General features: G+C 35.2%; 1 protein-coding gene across 1 annotated transcript in view; it reads right to left on the bottom strand.

The window, feature by feature from the left end:
- Nucleotides 1-22,719, bottom strand: part of col5a2 (collagen, type V, alpha 2) — a 115,779-nt gene that overhangs the window by 4,626 nt on the left and 88,434 nt on the right. Inside the window, exons 27-52 of the mRNA XM_002931500.5 lie at nt 22,442-22,540; nt 22,308-22,361; nt 22,170-22,223; nt 21,665-21,718; nt 18,897-18,950; nt 17,229-17,273; nt 17,059-17,157; nt 16,060-16,167; nt 15,916-15,969; nt 13,801-13,854; nt 13,669-13,722; nt 12,569-12,622; nt 11,316-11,423; nt 10,461-10,514; nt 9,544-9,597; nt 8,435-8,596; nt 8,174-8,281; nt 7,803-7,910; nt 6,578-6,631; nt 5,489-5,596; nt 4,388-4,441; nt 4,197-4,304; nt 2,843-2,896; nt 1,857-1,964; nt 1,444-1,732; nt 652-842 (exon numbers count right to left, since the gene is read on the bottom strand). Of these exons, the coding sequence (XP_002931546.2) occupies nt 652-842; nt 1,444-1,732; nt 1,857-1,964; nt 2,843-2,896; nt 4,197-4,304; nt 4,388-4,441; nt 5,489-5,596; nt 6,578-6,631; nt 7,803-7,910; nt 8,174-8,281; nt 8,435-8,596; nt 9,544-9,597; nt 10,461-10,514; nt 11,316-11,423; nt 12,569-12,622; nt 13,669-13,722; nt 13,801-13,854; nt 15,916-15,969; nt 16,060-16,167; nt 17,059-17,157; nt 17,229-17,273; nt 18,897-18,950; nt 21,665-21,718; nt 22,170-22,223; nt 22,308-22,361; nt 22,442-22,540 (2,343 nt within the window). The remainder of the gene's footprint in view (nt 1-651; nt 843-1,443; nt 1,733-1,856; nt 1,965-2,842; nt 2,897-4,196; nt 4,305-4,387; nt 4,442-5,488; nt 5,597-6,577; nt 6,632-7,802; nt 7,911-8,173; nt 8,282-8,434; nt 8,597-9,543; nt 9,598-10,460; nt 10,515-11,315; nt 11,424-12,568; nt 12,623-13,668; nt 13,723-13,800; nt 13,855-15,915; nt 15,970-16,059; nt 16,168-17,058; nt 17,158-17,228; nt 17,274-18,896; nt 18,951-21,664; nt 21,719-22,169; nt 22,224-22,307; nt 22,362-22,441; nt 22,541-22,719) is intronic.

Genomic DNA, 22,719 nt, shown 5'->3' with positions numbered 1-22,719 from the left:
ATACTATTATCCAGGTGTTAAAAAAAAGTTTAAGTTAGGAGAAGGTATAGCTGGCCATACATGTAGTAAGAAAATCAAACAAAACAAAGTTTCATATGGTTTTGTATGTATGGAGGTTGTCAATGGAAGTTTATCCATATACTGTAGATATTGGTCTGTTAGTTGATTGGGTAGGTTGAAAAATATAATTTGTCAGTGTATTAGAAGAGCTTCCTCACATCACTTCCTTGCAACTGTTTGGACATTAAACTTTGCCCAGATGAATGAAACAAAAAGCCATACTGCTTATAGCCCCTTGTACAGTGTCTGTCCATTCAGACCTCTGGCCTTAGAAAGGTGACACCTGTCCATTAGGTCCATGGCAGATCTTACAATGGTAAGGGGTAAGTTCTTTTTGGCAGCTATTATGTATTATTTATTTATCTATCTATCTATCTATCTAACTTATATTAGTGTTAAATGTGTAAAAGTCAAACAATGGCAAAAGTTTTTATTTTATAACACCCATTTCCAGCTTTCAGTTAAACACTGAGAATTGTTTTGTCACAATAAAGCCACCATTGCAAGCATTGCAAATTTGCATTTTAATTTAATTTTAAGGGTACTATTATTTATGCAGGATACAATGCTTTTTGTAGATTTCTTACTTACTTGAGAGCCTTTGTTCATATCAGCACCATACCATATTGGCTTGAAGTTATCCACTCCTTTACCAATCCACCATGTTTTGCGAGGTATTGAGGATGGATTTGCAGATATACATGTTTCTCCAGTTTCCATGTTACAGAAAACCTTTATAGCATCTTCTGCGCATCCCTGATTAGGATCTATCCAATATTCTCCTTCATAAATAAAAAAAAAACTTTAAGTGTAATGGTCAAACTGGAAAATTTTACTATAGATATAGGATCCATTATCCAGAAATCCATTCCCCAGAAAGCTTTAAATTATAAGAAGGCCATCTCTAATAGACATATATATGCATTGGGTTTTATGTAATAAGAGTATTAAATTTTACACCAGACAGAACTAGTAGCAATTAACCAGCCCAGGATGTGATTTTCAACTGCTACTGTGCATGTCCTGTCCTTTCCTTAAATATGGCCAATGAATAGTAAATAAAATTACATACAGGAATGTATTAGGAAAATACAATGATTAAGTGAGGAAGGAAAAGGGCTCGTAATGCTTAGATTTTTCATAGCTGCGTCGGAGGGAAACAGCACAGAAATAAACAAAAGGAAAAGACCATTTTTTATAGAGTTCTGATTGGGTAAAATATCAAACTGCTGTGGTTCCATTAGAATTCACCAGTTGAATATTTTATCATTTCAGCCTCTATGTTTTATATATAGAGAGTAAACACCTTATTGCTATATTTAAAATATATATGGAGAGTGCCTTATTTTATTATACTTAGAATATACTGCCCAACCCACTTACCACTCTTCTTATTAGGGTGACAAAGCTTTAAATCATCACATGTGCGTGCTGGATTATCCTTAGATCCATCAGGACTGCGCATAGTTTCAATCTGACTGCTTAAAGATTTTAGTGTAGCCTGAACACCTGGATCAGTTTTATTTCCATCACCAGCAGCTTCATCATCAGTGAATTCAGGAAGTGGTTCTGGCATAGTATCATCATAGCCACCCATTAAATCATCAAGTGCTGCAGTTAGAAGTCCAGGGGGACCAGGAGGACCAGGAGGGCCAGCATCTCCTGGGGGACCCTAAATCAAATATGGCAATTAATTATCTTTAAATGCACCACTGTTTTCTTTTTAACACTAGTAAAAATAAAAACCACCAGTGATAAGGTAGTACATTTATGGCACAGTATTTTTATTGTATTACCTCAGGTCCAGATTCTCCTACAGTTCCTCGAACACCAGGAGGTCCAATTGGTCCAGGTGATCCTGCATTACCTTCTTTACCAGGAGGGCCAACAGGTCCAGGGGGGCCCTATATACAGACATCAAGATATTATGAAGCATTGCACCTTAGTTACCAATATTTGTAGTGTACAACAAATCTAAAATGCTATATTTCAGCTATAGTTAATTATTGTTAAGTTAAGAATCAAGAGAGACAAGAGGACAGAGGTCCTTGCCCCGTAGAGCTTACAATCTAAATGGGAGGGTAACTTACAGACACAAATAGGAGAATATAAGTGCTATAGGTGGCAGTGACATTGCAATATAAGTGCTAGTTCCCAGATCAGATGCTGTTCGAGTGCTCCAAAAGGTAATCTAAGTTTAGTTTTGAAAAGACAGAGGGAGGATTCTCTCTGAAAGAAATGAGGGAGGGTATTCCAAATGTAAAAAACAGCAAAAGCAGAAAGGTTAAAGGCGGGAAACTGCAGTAGTAGTTGGGGGTGCAACAAAGCAGTTGCTCTGCGAGTGACAAGTTTTGGTAGTGGTGTTAATATGGTCAAAAAAGGAGAAAGAGGAGTCAAAGATCACCCCTAAATAACATGCCGAGTCGACAGGGTTGATGAGCGTGCCATCTATAGACATAGTAAAGGAGGACATAGGATCAGGTTTAGGCAGAAAGATCATTAGTTCAGTTTTTGTTAGGTTCAGTTTGAGGTGGTGTTGGTTCATCCAATTACAGATTGCTAGTTAGAGATTTGAGTCTCAGTTTCAACTGTTTATGAAGGGTTGAATAATAAATGTGTAGAGGGAGAAGAACAAAAGCACAAGTTATGGCCAAAGACCTATCTATGTTTATAATAAGTATAAGTATTCATATGTCTATAATGATATTACTTTAATAATGCCAAAGGCATTGTACACAGAGCTGTTGATGATGAAGTGAATTGCCATTTAAAATACACTTACTCTGGGGCCAAAAGGTCCAAAAGGTCCAACACTACCTTGTTCACCAACTGGACCCTAAAATAGAGACACAAATGCTTAGTTTATTCAATAAAATGCAAAATACAAAATACACATAAATTCTAAAAATATAATTATCTTTTGGTTTTATAAAAAAAACATGAAACATTAATTTATAGTATGATAAACAAAAGAGTTTTTTAATGTTGTGTTTTTTATTAGCTGAAACAGATTACATTTTTTTGTGAAAGCTCTTCTCTAATTGCATAACAGATTAGAGAATATATTTTGCCTCACAATATTAACCAGCTAAAAATTACTTTAACTCCCAACAGGTTATTTTTAAGAATATTTCTCCAAGCCATATACTCATCATGAAATGAGCATGTAAATAAGGCAAGGTAAATCCATGTTCTGAATTGCCCTGCATTAAGTTTATAGAATAACATAGGGACCCTGTTATATTGTTAAAATATTGAGTAGGCCCTGGGATATGGTTAGATAAAATGGAGTAAGAACTTCTGGAATATGTACTGGGGTGATTTTGCAGGTATTAAAGGAGAACTATACCATCAGAATGAATACTTAATCAACAGATAGCTGCTATCATTTTAAGTGGCCTATTAAAGAAAAAAAAAAAAACTAGAAACTTTATATCAGTAAATAATGCCCTTTTACATCTTTAGCCTCAAGCCAACATTTTGTGAGGGTTTTACATATGAGCTCCTTTATGCGATATAGATTTATAGACACCTACATTGTTTGGGGGGGTTTTTGTTTAAAGAAAAAGTAAACCTTTTTTTTCTTTCTTTAAAATTACTCAAAACAAACCCCAGAATAATATACTTAGTCCCGGCATTCAGTCTGATCTGGTTTCTGATTTATAATTTGAAATCTCTAGCTCCTTTCCTCTACTTCCTGGTACAGCATGAAGCCCCGCCCCCTCTTCCTGCTGAGCTCTCCTTATTTCTTTGACTACAGGATAGTCAAAAAGGAGAGCCTTCTGGGCATGACAGAGAAGCAGCTTTCTGGGCATGACAGAGAAGCAGGAGCCAGTGTGCAGCAGCAGTTTTTTTTCACACAAAAAATGCACTTATGAAAGTGCTGGGAGAGGAAAGGACACTGCCTTGTGGTATGTCTATTATATATTTTTTTTTTAAGTTTATGCTTAGATGTGTTTTGTTGTGAGTTACTTTGCTATTTATTTAATTAACTGCTATAATGAATATGTGCTTTAATATATTTGTTTTCTAGTATCACAAATTATCATCACTACACTTTCTTATAAAATTGATCATTTTGGGGCCTGTACTGTAGATATCAGTTTTACATGAAACAATAGGAAAGCTGCACTTACTGGAGGTCCCGGAAGGCCTTGCAAGCCTGTAAAACCTCTATGACCTTTTTGCCCCCTCTCACCAGTTTCTCCATTATCTCCTTTATCACCACGGGGGCCTTGTGGACCCTGAAGAAAATTGAACAAATCAGATCAGTTTTATGGTCCAGTTAACAAATGAATAAAAAAAAATTCAGAATACAGTGACTTACTGGAAATCCGCGTTTTCCAGCTCTGCCTGGAGGACCTACAGGACCTCGAGAGCCCTGTAAAAGGATGATAATGTGATTAATGATAGCATTTAAAATAACTGTAATTCTTTTTTTGTGGATGAAATTGGGTAACATATTTACACTCAAAACTGGGTAACCCATGTGCAGTGTGAGACAAATTAATATACTTGATTGTACCGAAAATGTATTATTTTGCTGCTATTTATCTACACCTTATTAACTGTATCCCCCTGCCACAGGTTAGAGAACTGCAATAAAAAAGGGGTAGTAAAGATCCCTTATACAATAGTACATTAATAGCCCAATGCAATAGTAAACCAATTATCCAAATCATTTAACAATAACACAATAAAACAAAAGATAAAGCTCTTTCTCAATATAAATTAAGCCAATATAATTTAATATAATATAATGCAATATAATTTAAGGATTTACCATTATATTGTCCCAACTTGCATTAAATTCAGTGCTTGACCCCTAGCATAGCTAGGAAATATAAGTTTACCAGTTCCCCCCAAAAAACTGGACTTTGGGGATAACAAAAGATGATGGAATATATGTTCTCTTGTATTTGAGTCCTGATCTGAGATTTATATTACCCCCGCCCCTAGACCCTCTAGTGACGAATTATATTGCCACAGGACTGCTACAAATTAAGAGCTAACATTGATAAGGACATTATTGGCTTTAGTTGGCTTTTTTGCAACTGCTGATAAATTCAAGCAACAGCACAACTTTTTTGACACATGCAACTTCAGGTTCAGGTAGGTGATAAGTCAAACCTCAAGCAGGGCCCCTCTTTATAATGTAATAGTAGTGACCACTCCCTTATTGTGGATGACTAGTTTGAACATGTGGTCTGCTTCAACTTTCTGAGAGTACAGTCTTAGTAAACCCCTTGGGTAATAAGTTTTAGCAAGTGTTCCTATTTAGGATAGAATGTAAGAAAAGAGGCAAGCATATCATTTTGGGAGCTTTTGTGCATCAATAAACAGATTCAAAACATACATATTAAAAGTTAGTAGTTGAAATTTGTATAGCAACCAGCAATATTTATAACAATAGTAAATTACAACTTACTGGTTCACCTCTTTGTCCAGCTTCACCTGGGGAACCTATAGGTCCTGGAGTTCCTGGAGCACCTTGGGATCCTGCAAGGCCTTCAGGACCTGGGTCACCACGATCACCCTGAAATGTATTTTAAAAAATGTTGATTACAGCCCTGCAAGTTTGACAGTTGTATGTAGAGCATTATCTAAGAGTTTTTCCGATGATTATGCCTTAGTTGACAGAGTAGAAAGTAGTAATCAACATGAGAAAGGCAGACAGTGAGGTTTAAGCAGATACAAATTTTCCTTTCATGTCTTGGAAACTTGGATAGCGTATTTTATCAGAATTCTATTTATATGGTAGAGATGGGATTTGTACCCTAACAGTTTTTGAGGATTAAAGATTTGAATATTATAATAGGAAAAATAGCTCAAAATAGGACATTTTGAAAAAAAGCTTAAATTAATTTACTTTTTAGGTTTCAATTCCCTTTATTTAGAAATAGCTAAATATAGGTTATTTTGGTCGTACATGGCCATAAGAGATAAGTTATGCCAAGCAACATAATGAAGGCAAAAATCATCCTAACAGGTTTATATAGGGATAAATATAATTTATTGTGCAGATAAGTAACTTGTAGTATTTATGGATAACTTGCAGTACTAATAAATAATTGACAAATGGCTATAAAAAGCAGCAACAGCCTACAAGAGTTAGGGCCAACAAGTTATCATACTGAATTAAAAGGTTATTGCCTCAGAGGAAGAGTGTAATTCTGCAGATTAGTTTATATGTTACAACAGATGGAATGCAACCCCCTTCTTTCTTTGCTATATCATTATATGTTGCAAAATAAAAGAGGTTCAACCAAAGAAATACCAGCAAACCAGAAAATATGCTTTACCAAGGTAATATTAAGTAGTTGCGTCTTGATAAAGGTCCCAGGTGAGGAAAGAAACATTGATCCAATAAATAAGTATATTTTGGTTAAAATTTCTGGTGTGCACCTGCATTTTCTTTTATTTTTTATTATATTTCTGATTTTCACCCAGCTTGAAATTATAATGAGTGTGCCTAAGCCTTCAACAACATAAAGGTAATATAAATAAAAACATTTACCCGTTTTCCAATAGCACCATCTCGCCCAGGGGGACCGTCATTCCCAGGGGGACCCTTAAGATAAAACAGTTTTCTAATTAGCATTATTATTAGGCAAGAACAGCAACTTTTTAATGTTTGGAGGGTTTTTTTTCCTAATAACTGTAATCCATGTGATCACAAACAAGTCCCTCTTCTCTGAAACTACAAAGCAAAATTTCCCAAAAACACAACTAATTATTTTTGCTCTCTTTCTTCTTAAAAAAGGCCTTAATGTTACTGCCCCGTATGGAATAAAAATATGGAGGAAGATTTAATAAAAATTCAAATTTATGAATTTTGAAAATAGGTTTAAAAAAACTTGAAAAGGTATCAAACTTAAATATACTCTTGTTTTTTAAAAAAAAATCTCAAATCTAAAAAACTTGGTACATTTAAAATGTGAAATAAAATTTGAATGCAGTGAATTAGCATTCTACTCATCAATATTTTTGGGTCTACAAACTCAGCCCCCCCCACACCCCCAACATGAACTTGCTAGCTTTTAGATTGTAAACTTCTACATTCAAGGTTTTTAAGGGTTTTAAGGTTGTTTTGCATTTTCTAAATTTCGAAAATTTGTGTTTTAGAAACGCTAATTCTAATTCGTGAGTTTTACATAGTAACTTTTACATAGTAAGTTCGGTTGAAAAATGACACAGGTTCATCAAGTTCAACCTTAATTCCAATATATGACCTGCCTAACTGCTAGTTGATCCAGAGGAAGGCAAAAAAACCCATCTGAAACCTCTCTAATTTGCTGCAGAGGGGGGAAAAAATTCCTTCCTGACTCCAAGATGGCAATGGGACCAGTCCCAGGATCTAGCAGTAAAAGTTAAAATCCAAAGCATAATAAATTTGACCATAGTCTCATAGTTAAAGCAACATTAAAAATTAAGTTTAACCCCAATAATTCTTATGGCTGTCCCTTTTCCAGGCTATATATTATAATTAAATTACAAGCAATTTGAAGAGTAACTATCATGAAAATAAAAATGTAAGCTCCATCCCATAAAAAAAAAAAACTTTTTAAACAATATATTTCAATTAATAATTATGTTTCTAAATTATTCAAGTTACTGCTAATCTATTGCAATGTTAGATTATACCAAACTTTTGCAATCCTTCTTCGCCTTTTGCAATCCATTCGCCTTTTTGAATGTATATTTTGTTCAAGTTAGTTGTAGATTTTCATAAAAAAACATACCTCTGCACCTGGTTCACCAACTGGACCATTAGCACCAGGAAGACCAACAGGGCCTGATGGACCTTTGTCCCCTGGAGGACCAGTAGAGCCTTGTTTCCCAGGAGAACCCTAAAATCCAACCAAATTCTACCATTACTACAACTGTACAACAAATCTGATTAAAAAATAAAGGTATTGCATCAGAAATCCATTTGGCTTGTTGCTACTGCATATATACATATATTTTTTTTTTCAATTCATGAATCACATTGTTGCAACTCTACAACTCTTTGCTTAGTTTACAACATGCTCTGATAAAGTTGCACATTGCAGTGTTATTGTATATAAACAACAGTGTTGTCTACTTTAAGGTATTCTGGTACTTGACTTACCGCTGGTCCAGGAAGTCCTGGCATTCCTCTTTCTCCTCTTTGACCAGGCATGCCAACAATACCCCTTTGACCAGTTGTTCCAGCTGGACCAGGTGGACCATCAGGACCCTGGAAATGGAATCTCACTTAGCCACATGACAAACAATTTACAAAAATATACGAATGCTAAAGATTCTTTATATAAACACAAAAATGTGTTTTTTTCAGCATAAATGTAAACATCTAAAGCTGACCATATTGATTTGTTTTCAGTTAACTTACAGGCTGTCCATCATCTCCTGAGTCTCCCTTATCTCCAGGACTTCCTGTAGGGCCAGCAGGACCCCTATCTCCAATGCGACCATGTGCTCCAGGATCCCCACGTAGACCAGGTGGCCCTTCCTTGCCAGGATCACCAATAGGACCAGCAGGGCCTACAGCTCCCTTAATTTAGGAATGAAGAAAGTATTAATAATGAACGAGACTAAAGAATTGTGTTTCAGAATTTTTTTTAAAAAAAATGTTTAAAAATTGTCTACAAAAATAAGTTTAGCTAAAAAATTCAGAATTCAGCCCTAATTATTTTGTGTCCTGATTTTGTTTTTGAAGCCTTCACTTTTCCTCATTATTTAAGTATTATTTCTTAAAATTGGTGTAATTAATCTTTTTGATTAAGTTAACACCTGTGAATGCAGGTATGCAGGTATGCAGGTTTTCCTTGTAGACTGCACACTGGCTCAGTGCTTTTGATATACAGTGTATAAGAGAGTGCATATGTAACAGAGTGTGTCAGCACTATATAAATAATAGGATATAAATAAAAAGAAGAAATATCTAAATGGCACTGTACTATGAACACTCTTTAACTTTGTTATCTTAAAAGTACAGTGTTACTTTCTAAAATGTTTTAAGGTACTTTGCTCCATATTACACAAGGAGGCTCATTTATCAACATTCTGATTTTAATGGTTTTAGAGGTTTTTGAACTGTTTTTTAACAAGAAAAATACACAAACCTCAAGTTTTTCTTTTTCATGAGAATTTTTGTGCATTTACAAACAACAAAAACAAAAAACAACAGCAACAAAAAGAATCCAAAAACCTGAACTGGACTTCTACATGACCTCAGCCTTTAGATGGTGACATTTTGTCTTTTTTTCTTTGTTTCTCATTTAATAAATCATATTTTTTTGTGTTTTATATAACCATGAGTGTGAAAATGAAAAATATGAAACTTAGTATATGGGTCCTACAGATAAGTCCAAAAAAACGTCGGTTTCAAGTGTTATGTATAATACATTCCATGCCTACTAAATTATGTGCCAAACATGTTAAACATACAACACTCTCAAGACTTTTAAAACAATATAAAATGTAAAATGATTTACTTACTGCTGAACCTGGAGGTCCAACTCTACCAGCAGAACCAGGGAACCCAGTTGCACCCTAAAGAATGGTGAAACAAAATCAGAATTACAATAATTATACAAATGAACCTCAGTATGAAACTTCATATGAAACCCAATTTAGTCACAAATATAGCAGTAAGGGAGAAAGCTGAAAAAATTTTATTGGGCCTTTAAACTGTAGGAAAATGTAACATTTTGGAAAGTAAAAGGCTCTGTTCACCTATGCATGTGCCATAGACACAAAGTCAGATGTACTTCAAGTTTACCTGCTGTTCCTAAAAACTTAACTTTGCTAACAATGGTCCAGGTACACCAAACCCAGACCCGCAGGATTGGATGGGGTATTCAGTAAACATAAAAAGGTCACGGGGCAGGGTGCAATGTCACTTAGGCAGGGCTATTGGTGATTGGCCAATCATCGCGTCAGTCTTCGAGAATCCTGCCTGGTTTTCCACATTGGGAAAACCGGGCTGCAGGTAGTTTTTACCCGGACAGCCCTACCAAAAACCAGACTGTCCAGTACAGGTTCCTCATTTAAGAAAAAGATGCAAAAGAATAGTCTCAAAATATTGAAAGAAATAAAGTTTTTAGATAATTTTCTAATGTTAACCTTACCAGATTTACTTCCCAACTTTTTTCTGGTGACTTTTGCAGTTTATTTCTTTAACAAATGACTACTATTGGAGTTATCAGAAAATACTTTCTTGTTTTTTTTCTCGTCCGTGTTTTTTGTCAAATCAAGAAAAAACACCAACTCAATTTTTAATTGATAAATCAGCCCTCTAACTGTATACCCCTGACATATTTATACATCAATGAGGAATATTAATGTATTCAAATTGGAACAAAGGAGACATTTTCATGTTATAAGAAGCAATAATGAATGAACTTTCTACATACTGGGGGTCCTTGAGTTCCTCTGCCACCCTTAAGTCCAGGAACACCAGAAGGTCCCTAAAGTATTAGATAAAACAAAAGACATTAAGACATAAAACTATTTAAAGTACTTCAACATATAATATTTAATAACAATTTTAAGTTGATATATATATATATATATATATATATATATATATATATATATATATCTCAAAGAAAATGTCCCCACACTCATCTCCAAACATCGAGGTCCACGGTAAAAAAAATACATGTTGTGTGTGTGTGTATATATATATATATATATATATATATTAAATATATATATATATAATATGTATAACTATATCAAAAGAACGCCACTCATCCTATGGTTCAATAAAAACTTGCACGTAGGCAAGTGGCTTGTATTATATTTATTCCAGTCCATAAAACTGCTATAGATTGAAAATTAAAAGTTAAACAGGTTAAGTAATAATAGAATCTACATATACACAAATAACAGTATGTAAGGCCATTACATATATATTAGATATATTAGAGAGAAAATCTTATAGTAATAGGTAATTTGACAAATACAATAAATGTAAATTAATTTATATTAATAAAAGGACCAGAGCACAATTAGACACTATAATAAACATTGTGCCAGTAATGTGTTTTTTTTTACAGATACTCATACTTTTATTAAAACTGCTTAATTTATCCAAAATGAGATACTAAACCACCAAACCCCTCTTCAAACAAGGGCTGTAAAAACTTGGTAACCAAATAAAGAACATTTTAGCACCTCCATCATTACCTAAATTATAGCTCATTTCTCAGTGGCCTTTATCATCTTAACTTAATTTGCACTCATTCATAGTAATTTATACTTACAGGTGGACCAGGAGACCCAGAAAGACCTTGTGGACCTGGAGATCCAGCATCACCCTTTTGGCCTGGCTCACCAGGTTCTCCTTTCACACCAGGTTGTCCATCAGGGCCCTGCAAATAACAATATGTATGCTTACTTTTATTTTACCTTTAGACTCATGGAGCATGAGTTGTATTCCCTGCAAGCATATTTCATCACTACTGACTCCTCCCATTCATTTTAATAAGGGGAAACTTGTAAAAATTCTGGTAACTGAGCTTTTTCCAGTGTGTGTGTGTGTGTGCAATAGTGGCCTTGTAACAATAGTCAATATTTTATAGTACAGTATAGTAGAGTTATAGTACAACAAAGAAATTAAACGATAAGAACAGTTATCCTCAACCATTGCCTTGTGGACAACATGTTGCTCAACAATCCCCCGGATGTTGCTCCCAGTGACCTCAAAGCAGGTGCTTATTTTTTAATTCTTGACTTGGAGGCAAGTTTTGGTTACATGAAAACCAGGTGCACTACCAAACAGAGACCCCTTGTAGGCAGCCAGTCCATATAGGGGCTAACAAATAGCCAAAAACAGTGCTTATTTAGCACCCCCACAAACATTTTTCATGCTTGTGTTGCTCCCAAACTCTTTTTTGCAAAATGGCTCATGGGTAAAGCATGGATTCAAGTTTCAGTGTTATAATTAATTTACTCGACTAAAGAGAAACAAAATGTTCAGAGGCCACTGGGAGAGGAACAACAGTTACAAGCTTGGATTAGTGAGGCTAATTTTGAAATATTGAGAAGTCTTCCAGACAAAAAAAAGGTTTCAAAACAGGTTAGGTAGGGCCAGGGGCGCTGCTACCATGAGGCAAGTTGAGAAACTCGCCTCAAGCGGCAGTGAGCCCCCAGAGTTACCAGGGGCAGCAAAAATCCGCTCCTGGTAACATTAAGAGCTGAATTTTCAGTTTCTAAAATGGAAATTCATCTCTGCTAGTGCAGAGAGCACAATTGTGACCCCCCCCTGGACCCCCTCTGGCACTGTAAAGCATGGGGGCTGGGGGGGGGGTGGCATCAAAGGAGATGCCTCGGGCAGCCCAGGGGCCAAAAACGAAGGGTAGTTTTAAGTGAAAACCCCATAGAGGTTATAGTATATCCCAGGCTTAGTTTCAGCAAAAACATACTAAGGTGTAATGAAAAAGCAAAAGAAATATTCAAATATATAAGCCAACAGGTAATTCCAATTACTTGGCAGCTACTTATACTGTATACTTACTGGAGGGCCAGCAAATCCAACAGGACCGGTTGGGCCATTTTCCCCTCTGGAACCCTAAAAAATTTAAAAAGTAGTCTAGAATATCATCTATAAATCATTGTACGTTAGTTATTACATAGGGAAGTGGTCTTTTTCTGTTGTCTGAGATTAAAAAGTTCATTATTTATGTATAACAGAACCTAATGGCATGATAATTGTCTTGATATAAGGAGCAAGATTGTCACTGTTTATATAACACTTACAAATTAAAACATTTTCTGTTTAATTATAATGTGCTGTTGGGACTATGTCAGACCTGCCATTTTTCTGTTAGTGAATCCATGCGGAGAGAGAAAAAGTGACCCACTGCTTTTTCTTTTTCGCTCTGAAATCCACCTTTACACTAACAGGCTAATAGAGTTTTTGATTTTAAAATCTTGTACAAAATTCAATAAATAAGTTGCTGTGCAGCCATTAAAGTTGGAATAGGGAAATAGGGCACATGTCTACATACCAGATATACTAGATAGGTGGCGTACAATACAATGGATTTAGTACATATTTAGGGAGATAAACAGGAATCAAAGGTCAATTTCTACAGGATTGTAGTATAAAAAGCTTATCAAGAAATAATTTATTTGTAAGTACAGGAAGAACAACCTTTAAATGTAAAGATAAATAATTTTTTACTTTATGGTACTACTGTTCTTTTAAGCCCAGATTAATGAACTGCTACTGTATCTTTTAGGGAAGAAGAGTTTAAGGTCTGGATATTACAGATACAATACATTGAAACCTAAAAGCTTGATGTATCATTTATTAATTTAAAGGTTCCTTGGAATGCATTGCATTTTGATGAAGAGCCTCAGGACACAACAGTAGTATACATTATTTCCGAAGTAAAAAACTGGCTACAAGTGATACGGTATTGGTAAAGCGTGATCTTCATTAAACGTGCTGTAAAAAGCAAGAGAATGTGTATCGAGTATACTAATAATAACTATTAATAATAAATGGGTAATGGGTAGCTAAACACTGATAGAACAAACTGTAAATCTGTATTTTCTTTGTATTCTATAAATACCAGCAAAGAGAAAATGAAAAAACATGAAACTACTCACTGGAGTCCCACGTGAACCAAAAGGGCCAATTGCTCCTCGTGGTCCAGGCTCACCCTAAGAAATATAACAATTAATCAAACTTAGTGCAGTTTACAAAATAACATGCAGCCATATGTCCATTAGAATTCATACCTTCTCCCCAGATGGACCTGCAGAACCAGGGGGACCTAGAGGGCCAGGCAGTCCCTAAAGATAATAAAATGCAGAATAAGAACATGTTATGTTACTTACAACTCCTGGGGGAAAATTTATACATTTAATCACTTATATTGCTTTTCATTTCATTCCAATATAACATCTGAGCCAAGAATATTAAAATGAAATCAAATACCTAAGCAGAAAAAACAATGAACATTAAGAAATAATTTGCATTGTTTTTAATGTGGTTTAATGTGGTCTAAACGCCCCTATTTTATTTAACAGAATGAAATGTATAATATTGATAATTGGAATCATAAAACATAAGGATATTAAAGGTTGTTAAGAAACTCCATGACCATATAAAGTTCACAGCTCTAAGGTAACTTCTAATCCTCATATTTTCAAACAGGGGATCAATTCATATATATCAGGGCTGTTTAACTGGAGGCCCTTGGGCCTGATGTGGCCCTTCAAAGGATTTTTATGCCCCCCAGCCTGCTCAAAAGCTCCACAGACTTCACTGTATGACATGACCATTTTAATTTAATCTGGTCCTCAAACATGCTATTTGAGAAATAATCGGACCACTACTTGTAAGAAGTTGGACAGCACTGATATATATAATACACACGTTAGTTATGTGGCGCATGACATCACTAAGCACTAATTATAACAAACAACATACTAAGCACCATATTACAGATCAGGGAACTCTGAGGTAACTTCTAATATTTACATATTTTACAAAAGGGCTATATTATTTATTATAATCCACAAGTTTCAGAGACTAATGTAACAGAAATTACATTACTAAGCACCAATTAAAACTGATGACATCACTAAGCACCTTTTAGAAGGATATATTACATAAGAGCCATGAATATCCTTATAAATGATGCTTAGTGATGTCATAAGCTATAGTCGGTGCTTTGTAGTGATTTGCCAGAGGCTAATTTTTGGCACGAAACTCCTGGGAAAAAAGTTGTGGTCGAATCAAAATAGCCACGCACATAAAAAAGTTTTCACTACTTTGTCAATTTTTCAAGTTTAGCAAATTTTGTGGTGAAGCCAAACAGGACAGATTTGCTCATCACTAGTGCTTAGTAATTTTACAGGACTCATTGAAACGTGTATTATAATAAATAAAGTACCCCCTATTGTAAAATATGAGGATAAATGAAGTCCCTGTTGTGAAATACCTCAGGGGCCTACTCAGAGGCAAAAGGAAGTTGAAACGTTAACAACAATATTTTTAAAACAGGCACATTTTTTTAATGTTTTTAAATTCTTGCAGGACATTTTATATTATTTTTTGTGATCGCTCCCCTTCAAAATGAACAGGAAAATTAAATTTAGCCTCCAACTGTAAAAAATAAAAAGCAGAAGTATAAGCACTGTTTAAAAAAAAAAGCAGTAATATAAGCACATAATAATATTCAGTTGGTGTTATGTAATAAAAATACTGTTAGCCCAGGTGCAGTAATCTATAGTAACCTATAGCAGCCAATTAGCAGGTAGTATTTACTGGTCACTTGTTTAAAAGAAAACATACTGGTTGCTAATGGTTCCTATACCTAGGCAAACTTAGTGCCTTTTATTACATATGGGGGGAAAACTTATATTTAAAAAACTGATATAAAACAAGATGGCATTTTATTTCTATACAAAATAATTTTTAAAAATGTAAATGTTATATAGTTGAGACATGTAATTGAGGCCCAGGCCTAGGGCGGCATAAATTTTGGGGCAGCATGCCGCCCAGCCGCACATCACATACAGAGCTCTGGGGACGGAATGTGCAGAAAACTTTAGCGCATCCTGTCCCAATGCTCCATATGAGATTTACAAGGCTGCGCATGTGCAAGATCCTAAGGGGGGGAGAGGGAGGAGAATGGGGGTGGCCTATAGGCATCCGGCGCTTATACACATTTAAATATTTGATATGAAATAATTGAAATACATTACTTTACTATAGTACATAGAAAAAGAAAACAAAAGTAAATAAGGGTTCCAAAAAGGTAAAAAAATGCACTTTTTAGAAAATGCATTTCAAGTTTAATGTTTTTGCTTGACTAAAAATGAACACTTAGGATTCATTTTACTTACTCTTGCACCATCATTGCCAGCTGTACCTTCAGAACCTTTTTCTCCAATACTTCCCTGTATTATAAAGCAAAAAAGTACTACTTAATCTTCAAAAATATACACATGTTTTGCAATGAATAATAATAGAAAAATAACCAAACATACCTTATCACCTTTTGGCCCAGGTGTGCCAGCAATACCTCTCTCTCCAGGCATGCCTTGTAGGCCAGGTGGTCCAGCATCACCAGGAGTTCCAGATGGACCTGGGCTTCCCTAGAATCACAGCACACACATATGTGAGCCTATAACCCAGTATAATATATGCTGTTGATATTATCTGTTATTTATATATATTTACCACAGTTATATAGTAAAAACCACTGTGCAAACTATGTGGAACTGGGTTTTAATTGTGTCTGAATGGCAGCAATTTAAATTTCCCCACTGAATATCAATGACATCTGATTAGCGGTTGGTGGGTGTGCCCACTTTTTCTAACCTTGAGTCGAGGTCACCCAGTGACAAACTGTTCAAAATTTGGGTAACCTGGCATAAATAGTGTAAGAATGACACCATTTTATATTAAAGCCAATGAAATTCAATGGATGAAATCTGATTGGCTGTTAGTGGCCCAACCCACTTTCCTATTTTTGAACTGCAGTCCCCCAGTGACCTATTCTGAAAGGTTTTGGCATATAAATTGTGGTACCGACAGCATTTTACATTTCACCATTGAAAGTAAATAGAGGAAATGTGGCTGTTAGAAGCCCCACTCACTTTTTCTAACTTTGAACCGCAAATACCCAGTGACTAAATTTGCAAAGTTTAACAATGCTAAAATGAATACTTAAATAATGGTATCAGTTTAAATATAAACCAGTGAAATTGAATGGGTGGAAGTGGATTGGCTGTTAGTCCTCCAGTGACCAACTGTGAAAAGTTTGGGTACACTGGCATTACACATGTGAGAATGGCAGCAGAAATGTGATTGGCTGTTGGTGGCTCCACCCACTTTTTATAACCTTGAATACGTAGTACTCAGAGACTTCATAAAAAGTATAGCATTGTATGTATCTGTATAAAACCAAGCATAAATATGTAGGACATATGTGGAGGTCTAGGTTTTAAACTGTATTACCCAGCATAAAGAAATTGAAAAGTTACCTTTGGTCCATCAGGCCCATGGCCTCCAGCCATACCCTTTTCACCCGCTAATCCCGAGGCTCCAGGTTCTCCTCTTTCCCCTGGATTACCACGCTCTCCCTAAAAAAAATACAACTAAATATCTGGGCTCTCAATCAGGATTCTAAACATAATTTAGCTCCTTAACTTACTCTAGGACCAAGTGGACCTGCAGCTCCAGGATCCCCTGGTACGCCCTGTTATCAGAAATAAAATATGTTATATTCACTTATATTCAACTGTTATTTTAGCATGTAATTATGTTAAACAATAGTCAATGCAAATCTTATCTATAAAAAAACAACTAATGAAAAATAAAAAAATAGCACCCATTATTTTCAGCTTTCTTTGAATCCATTATTTGTTATTATTATTTATTAACAATTTTATAACAGTAGGGGTAAGAAATGATCCTTTACACATTTAGACTTGTTCGGCCAAACAGTGTTCGGTTGTCAGGATCTGGAAAAACAGCTCACTGGAATGATCAGTTCAACAATTTAGCCTGACTGCAAAGTTTAAGGAATGCAACATGCATTGAGGTATTGTCTATTCCCAACTTCGAATGACCGTAACTTATTTCTTGTCTTGGGAAATGGACTGGTCATGGGAATAGGAATGTATGGAATGACTGCTGGCAAAGATGAACAATAGCTTTAACTATTAACTTAATGAAAGACAGTCTGAGAGAGCTGACATCCAAAAGTTCCCATAGTCAATATGTGACACAATTACAAATTCATGATGTAAAAACCTGTATATGGTTTCTCTGATGCAAAATATATTTTATCTCATTTCAGATTCGAAGACTGAATTCATTTTGTACATAACATCTGGCCTTTAGACTGCTTCTATGTGCGACAAAGGTTAATACCTAATGATGTCAATACATGGCAGCTCAGTCACACACCACATCCCCTTTATTAATGGAGTGAACTGAAGTAGGATATGTTAAATAATTTAAAAAGTCTCAGGGCTCATTAACTATTGGATATGCACACATTCAAGCACCCGTTAGGGCTCCCTTGACTTATATCTATTTGATGCTAAGTAATCTATACCTTGTACAAGAAGCATGTTTGTTGGCACTACTGGCGCATGGTGCAGTATGCCTCCCACATGTTGTGACTTCCTGCACCGAGAAGTCATTATGTAAATGGTTATTGCCACTTGTTTGTAAAATGACTTCTTATAATTCAACACCCACACTTAACAATGCATGAAATTTTCCTTGTAATGCCCACGCAAATCTACCATGTTCCATAAACACTACTTCTAAGTTTCATGAGTATAACAGTTCATGCTTGGTTTAAGAAAAACACAGAACAAAATGAAATGAAATGATCCATTCTGTATAAATAAAGAATTGCTACCGTACATAACAGAGAAATGTAAAGCAATATAGGTACAGATATATTGAAGATTAAATTGGGAATTTCCAGGACTCTGGAATTTCTATTATTATTATTATTATTAATCAAACTTGAGCACAGATGCCCTTTCCTTAGCCAACTGATAATAAAATTTAATTAAAATTATTAATTACCAAACAAACCTGAATCCTTATTTGCTTTCTTATATACCAAAATTAGTATGGATTGAACAAACTGACCCTTAATATATCTGCTTCAATATAAAAACTATCTACGCCATGACATATACCAATACATACATTGAACAAGCTGCTAGAAAACCTAACAGAGGAACTTTAGATCTGGGTAGTATATAGAAAGGAAATATCTACAGACAGGATTTCAGATTATACACGATTCTCTGTAACAAAGCTATAGGCTATTTTATGTTAAAATGTTTAGACTCACCTCATCACCTGGCTTTCCCGTCTCTCCTGGTGGTCCTGGTGGACCTGGTAAACCCTTTAATTAAATAGAAAAATGCATATATCAACTATAGATATTTTTGTATTTATAAAGCTTTAATGGGAAACCATTCATTGATGCCTCCAAGTAAAGAATATAGTTGAATACATTGGTGCAGATAAGGATGAAATTTAAGTTCTTACACCAACCCCATATATAGATAATGGTTTGTTTTTTAAGTTGTGTGTGAAATTCTAACTTAAAAGCTCTATTAAGTATAAGTAAACATGTTTTGATCTCTAAAATTACTCTGTATAGTCCCCAGAAAAATATACCTTTCTCCCTGCATCCAGATTTAATTCATTTCTCTATTAAAGTCAGTTCAACTACAGTTCTTTTACTGACTTCCTTGTCTAGCATAAAGCTCTGCCCACTTTTGCTTTCTGAGCACTCCTTCTCTCTCCAACAATGATGACCTCAAAGAGGTGCCTACAGTGCATGCCTGGTTGATTTTAATTGGAGCAGAGGCAGTGATCATGCCCAGTAGGCAACTCTTCATAGTCGGAGAGAGAAGGAAGGCTTAGAAAGCAAAAGGGTGTGGGGCTGTGGAACTAGACAAGGAAGTCAGTAAAAGAACTGCAATTCAGCTGCTTGTAATAGAGAAACAAATTACATTAATATGCAATTTTAAAAGAAATGGCTTACTTATCCTTTAAAGGGGTAGATCACTGTCAAGTTAACTTTTAGTATGTTATAGAAAGACCAGTTCTTGGCAACATTTCAATTAATCATAATTTTTTAATAGTTTTTGATTAATTTGCCTTTTACTTCTTACTCTTTCAAGGCTTGACATGGTGATCACTGACCCCAGAAGCCCATAAACTATTGCTCTGAGAGGTTACAATATAATTGTTATTGTCATTTTTCATGAATTATCTTTCTATTCACTTGATCTCCTATTCAAATTATAGGGCCTGATTCACTAAAGGGCGATAAAAATTATCGCACGCTTTTTCGCGTTAAAAAACGCAAAATAACTTGCGCGCGATTCACCATAGTATTATCGCGTGCGAAAAATCGCCATTTTGGCATGGGGTATTTCTCGCACTAGTTTTACCGTTTTGCGTTAATTTCCGCACTGAAAAGAATACGATCGCATGATTCACTATAACTTTTGCGCGCTAAATATCGCATTCGGCTATACGAAAATTAACACCTACTACAGGCAGGCGAAAAATTATACAAAAGTACAGTAAATTATTTTTTGCAATAAAATATGGACTTACAGTGTTATTTATTCAAGTTTGTGTTTCCCCCAGAGTGACGCAGCCGCCAGTTTGCAGCGAAATGTTCATTTTTAATACAGTAATTTTCCGCAAGTATTGGCGTGTATGGCTAACATGGCGTGCGTTCATTTGCGCAACTATTTCTATTTGGCTACAAGTGATGAAATGTTTCGCCAGGCATGGATTCGCAGCGAATTTTTGGACGTGCGTTTAATTTTTTCGCGGTGTATTTTTTCATGCGTTTCGCAAAACAATCCGCCAATGGCAAAACGCATGAAAAAATTCGCCACGCAAAAATTCACCGCACATCCAAAAATTGATACAAGTGTCAAAAAATAATAGTCACGGGCAACAATTTTTTTGCCCGCACAACATTTTTGCCGTTTCGGGGATCTTTCGAAAGATTTTCTAATTTTTCACTAAAGAAACCAGAACACATTTGCTCATCACTAGTGGCTACTATTTATAAGCATCTACTATTTATATGTGGCTAATATTTATATACACCATTTATATGCTTCGACAATTTTTATACACTATTTCTATGCTACCATTCATATTCGGCGATTATTCGCGTAATTTAGCGCATGTACAGGCAAATACCGCATTGAAATAGTCTTTCGCGAGTTAAATAACGCTTGCAATATCACGCGTAAAAAAGCGCGAGTATGCTTATAGTGAATCGTGCGAAAAATCGACAAAATTAAGCGGCGGTAAAAATTTTAGCGCACAATAAGAATAGCGCACGTTTTATCGCCCTTTAGTGAATCAGGCCCATAGTCTTTTATTTGAACCACTGCCTTGTTACAATGGTAATTTGGACCCTAGCAACAAAATAGGTGCTGAACTGGAGAGCTGGAGAATGAAAAACTAAATAATTCAAAACCACAAATAATAATAAATGAAGATCAATTACAAATTATCTCAGAATATAAACCTCTATATCATCCTAGAAGTTAATTCAAAGGTGAACTACACCTTTAAGTAAATGCAGCTCTTGTGGATGGAGTAAGCTGATCCACTGGATGTTGGTTAAGGGGGAAGTTCATCCTAACTTTTGATATTTTATAGATGCACCTTTCTAAGCAATTTTCAATCGATCAATTGTTGCATGGTTTTTGAAATGTAAGACTTCATTCCTTCTGCTTCCTTTCCATAGCACCAGCAAGTTATGCAGGGCTTGGCTCTAATATTAGCAGGGAATGCAAAATGAAACTATAGGACAATACAACCTTGTTGATAAAAACAGGGCATATAATTTACAATACAAAAGCATTTAAACCAGTGATGTCCCAGCTTCCAGCATTCAAACAATGTCTAATTAACTGCCCCAAGCAGGTGAATACCACTCTGTTTAATGGGGTGATAATTCCTGCACTAAAAATTATCACATATTTTTCTATTATTTCCCTATTTCCCTTACCATTGTTACCACTCAGTAAAAAATATTAAGGCATTACAAGTTGACCCCTAAATTTTAAGTACCTGAAATCCAGTTGGACCTGGAGGACCTTGTTCTCCTCTGTCTCCTGCTGGGCCCTAATGAAACAAAATAAAACACAACAGCTTTAACCCTTCAACGTACAAATGATTTTAATGATTGAATTTGAAATTTAAAGTATAAACAGTGCCTGACTGGTGTGACCGTTTGTTAAAATGTTATTAATTATTTGATAGATTTTGCACCTTCAGCCACTAGAGCACAACCAAATTTAAATGTTAAATTGTACAAAATAAAAAATACAAAGAAAGAAAGTCATTATTTGTGATTTAATGTTTGAAAAGAATATGTTTTGTGGATGTCAACAACCCCTGTATTCACTACACTTTTTACTAAATATGCCAGCAAAGCACATAGAAGATTATTTATTTAGAACAAGTTTTTGAGTAATAAATTGAGCAGAAAATAGATATTTTAACTACGTCTATTCTGTTATGTGTGGTATGACAACTTCAATGTTTTTTTAAACCTACAATTTTGCCAACTTACTGGAGGGCCTGTAGGGCCAGAAGGACCAACTTCACCATCTTTTCCAGGAGCTCCCTATTAATGAAAATAATAGTATTAGCACAATGACCTTCTCAAACTATGAAAGAGTAGGCGGTCATTAAAATAAATTAAACTTACTCTTTGGCCTGGAACTCCAGCACTGCCTTGTTCACCTGGCTTTCCTGGATCTCCCTATCAAAAAAAAAAAAAAAATAGTATTTGGAAATGAAGAAATTAACATGTTAAAGTTAACATATTCCACTGTATCTTACACTGTTGCCTTTTGGACCAGCAGGTCCCATACTGCCAGGTTCTCCACGTATTCCAATTGGGCCAGGTGGGCCAGGACGACCATCTTCTCCAGGAGCTCCCTACAAAATAATGTTTTATCTTTAATATATTTCTTTGTAACAAATTCACAAAATTTGGCACTCATTTATTAGTCACTTTTATGGTGTAGATAGAATAACGCAAACATATGTTTATGTAATACATCTTATTTTATTACTAATTTATGGAAAATACTGGTTTCTGACAAGTCCAAAATATA

Source organism: Xenopus tropicalis, chromosome 9 (assembly GCF_000004195.4).
Source record: "Xenopus tropicalis strain Nigerian chromosome 9, UCB_Xtro_10.0, whole genome shotgun sequence".
Classification (NCBI taxonomy): Eukaryota; Metazoa; Chordata; class Amphibia; order Anura; family Pipidae; genus Xenopus; species Xenopus tropicalis.
Note: the sequence above shows the minus strand (reverse complement) of the source record. Positions and strands in the feature narration are given on the sequence as shown.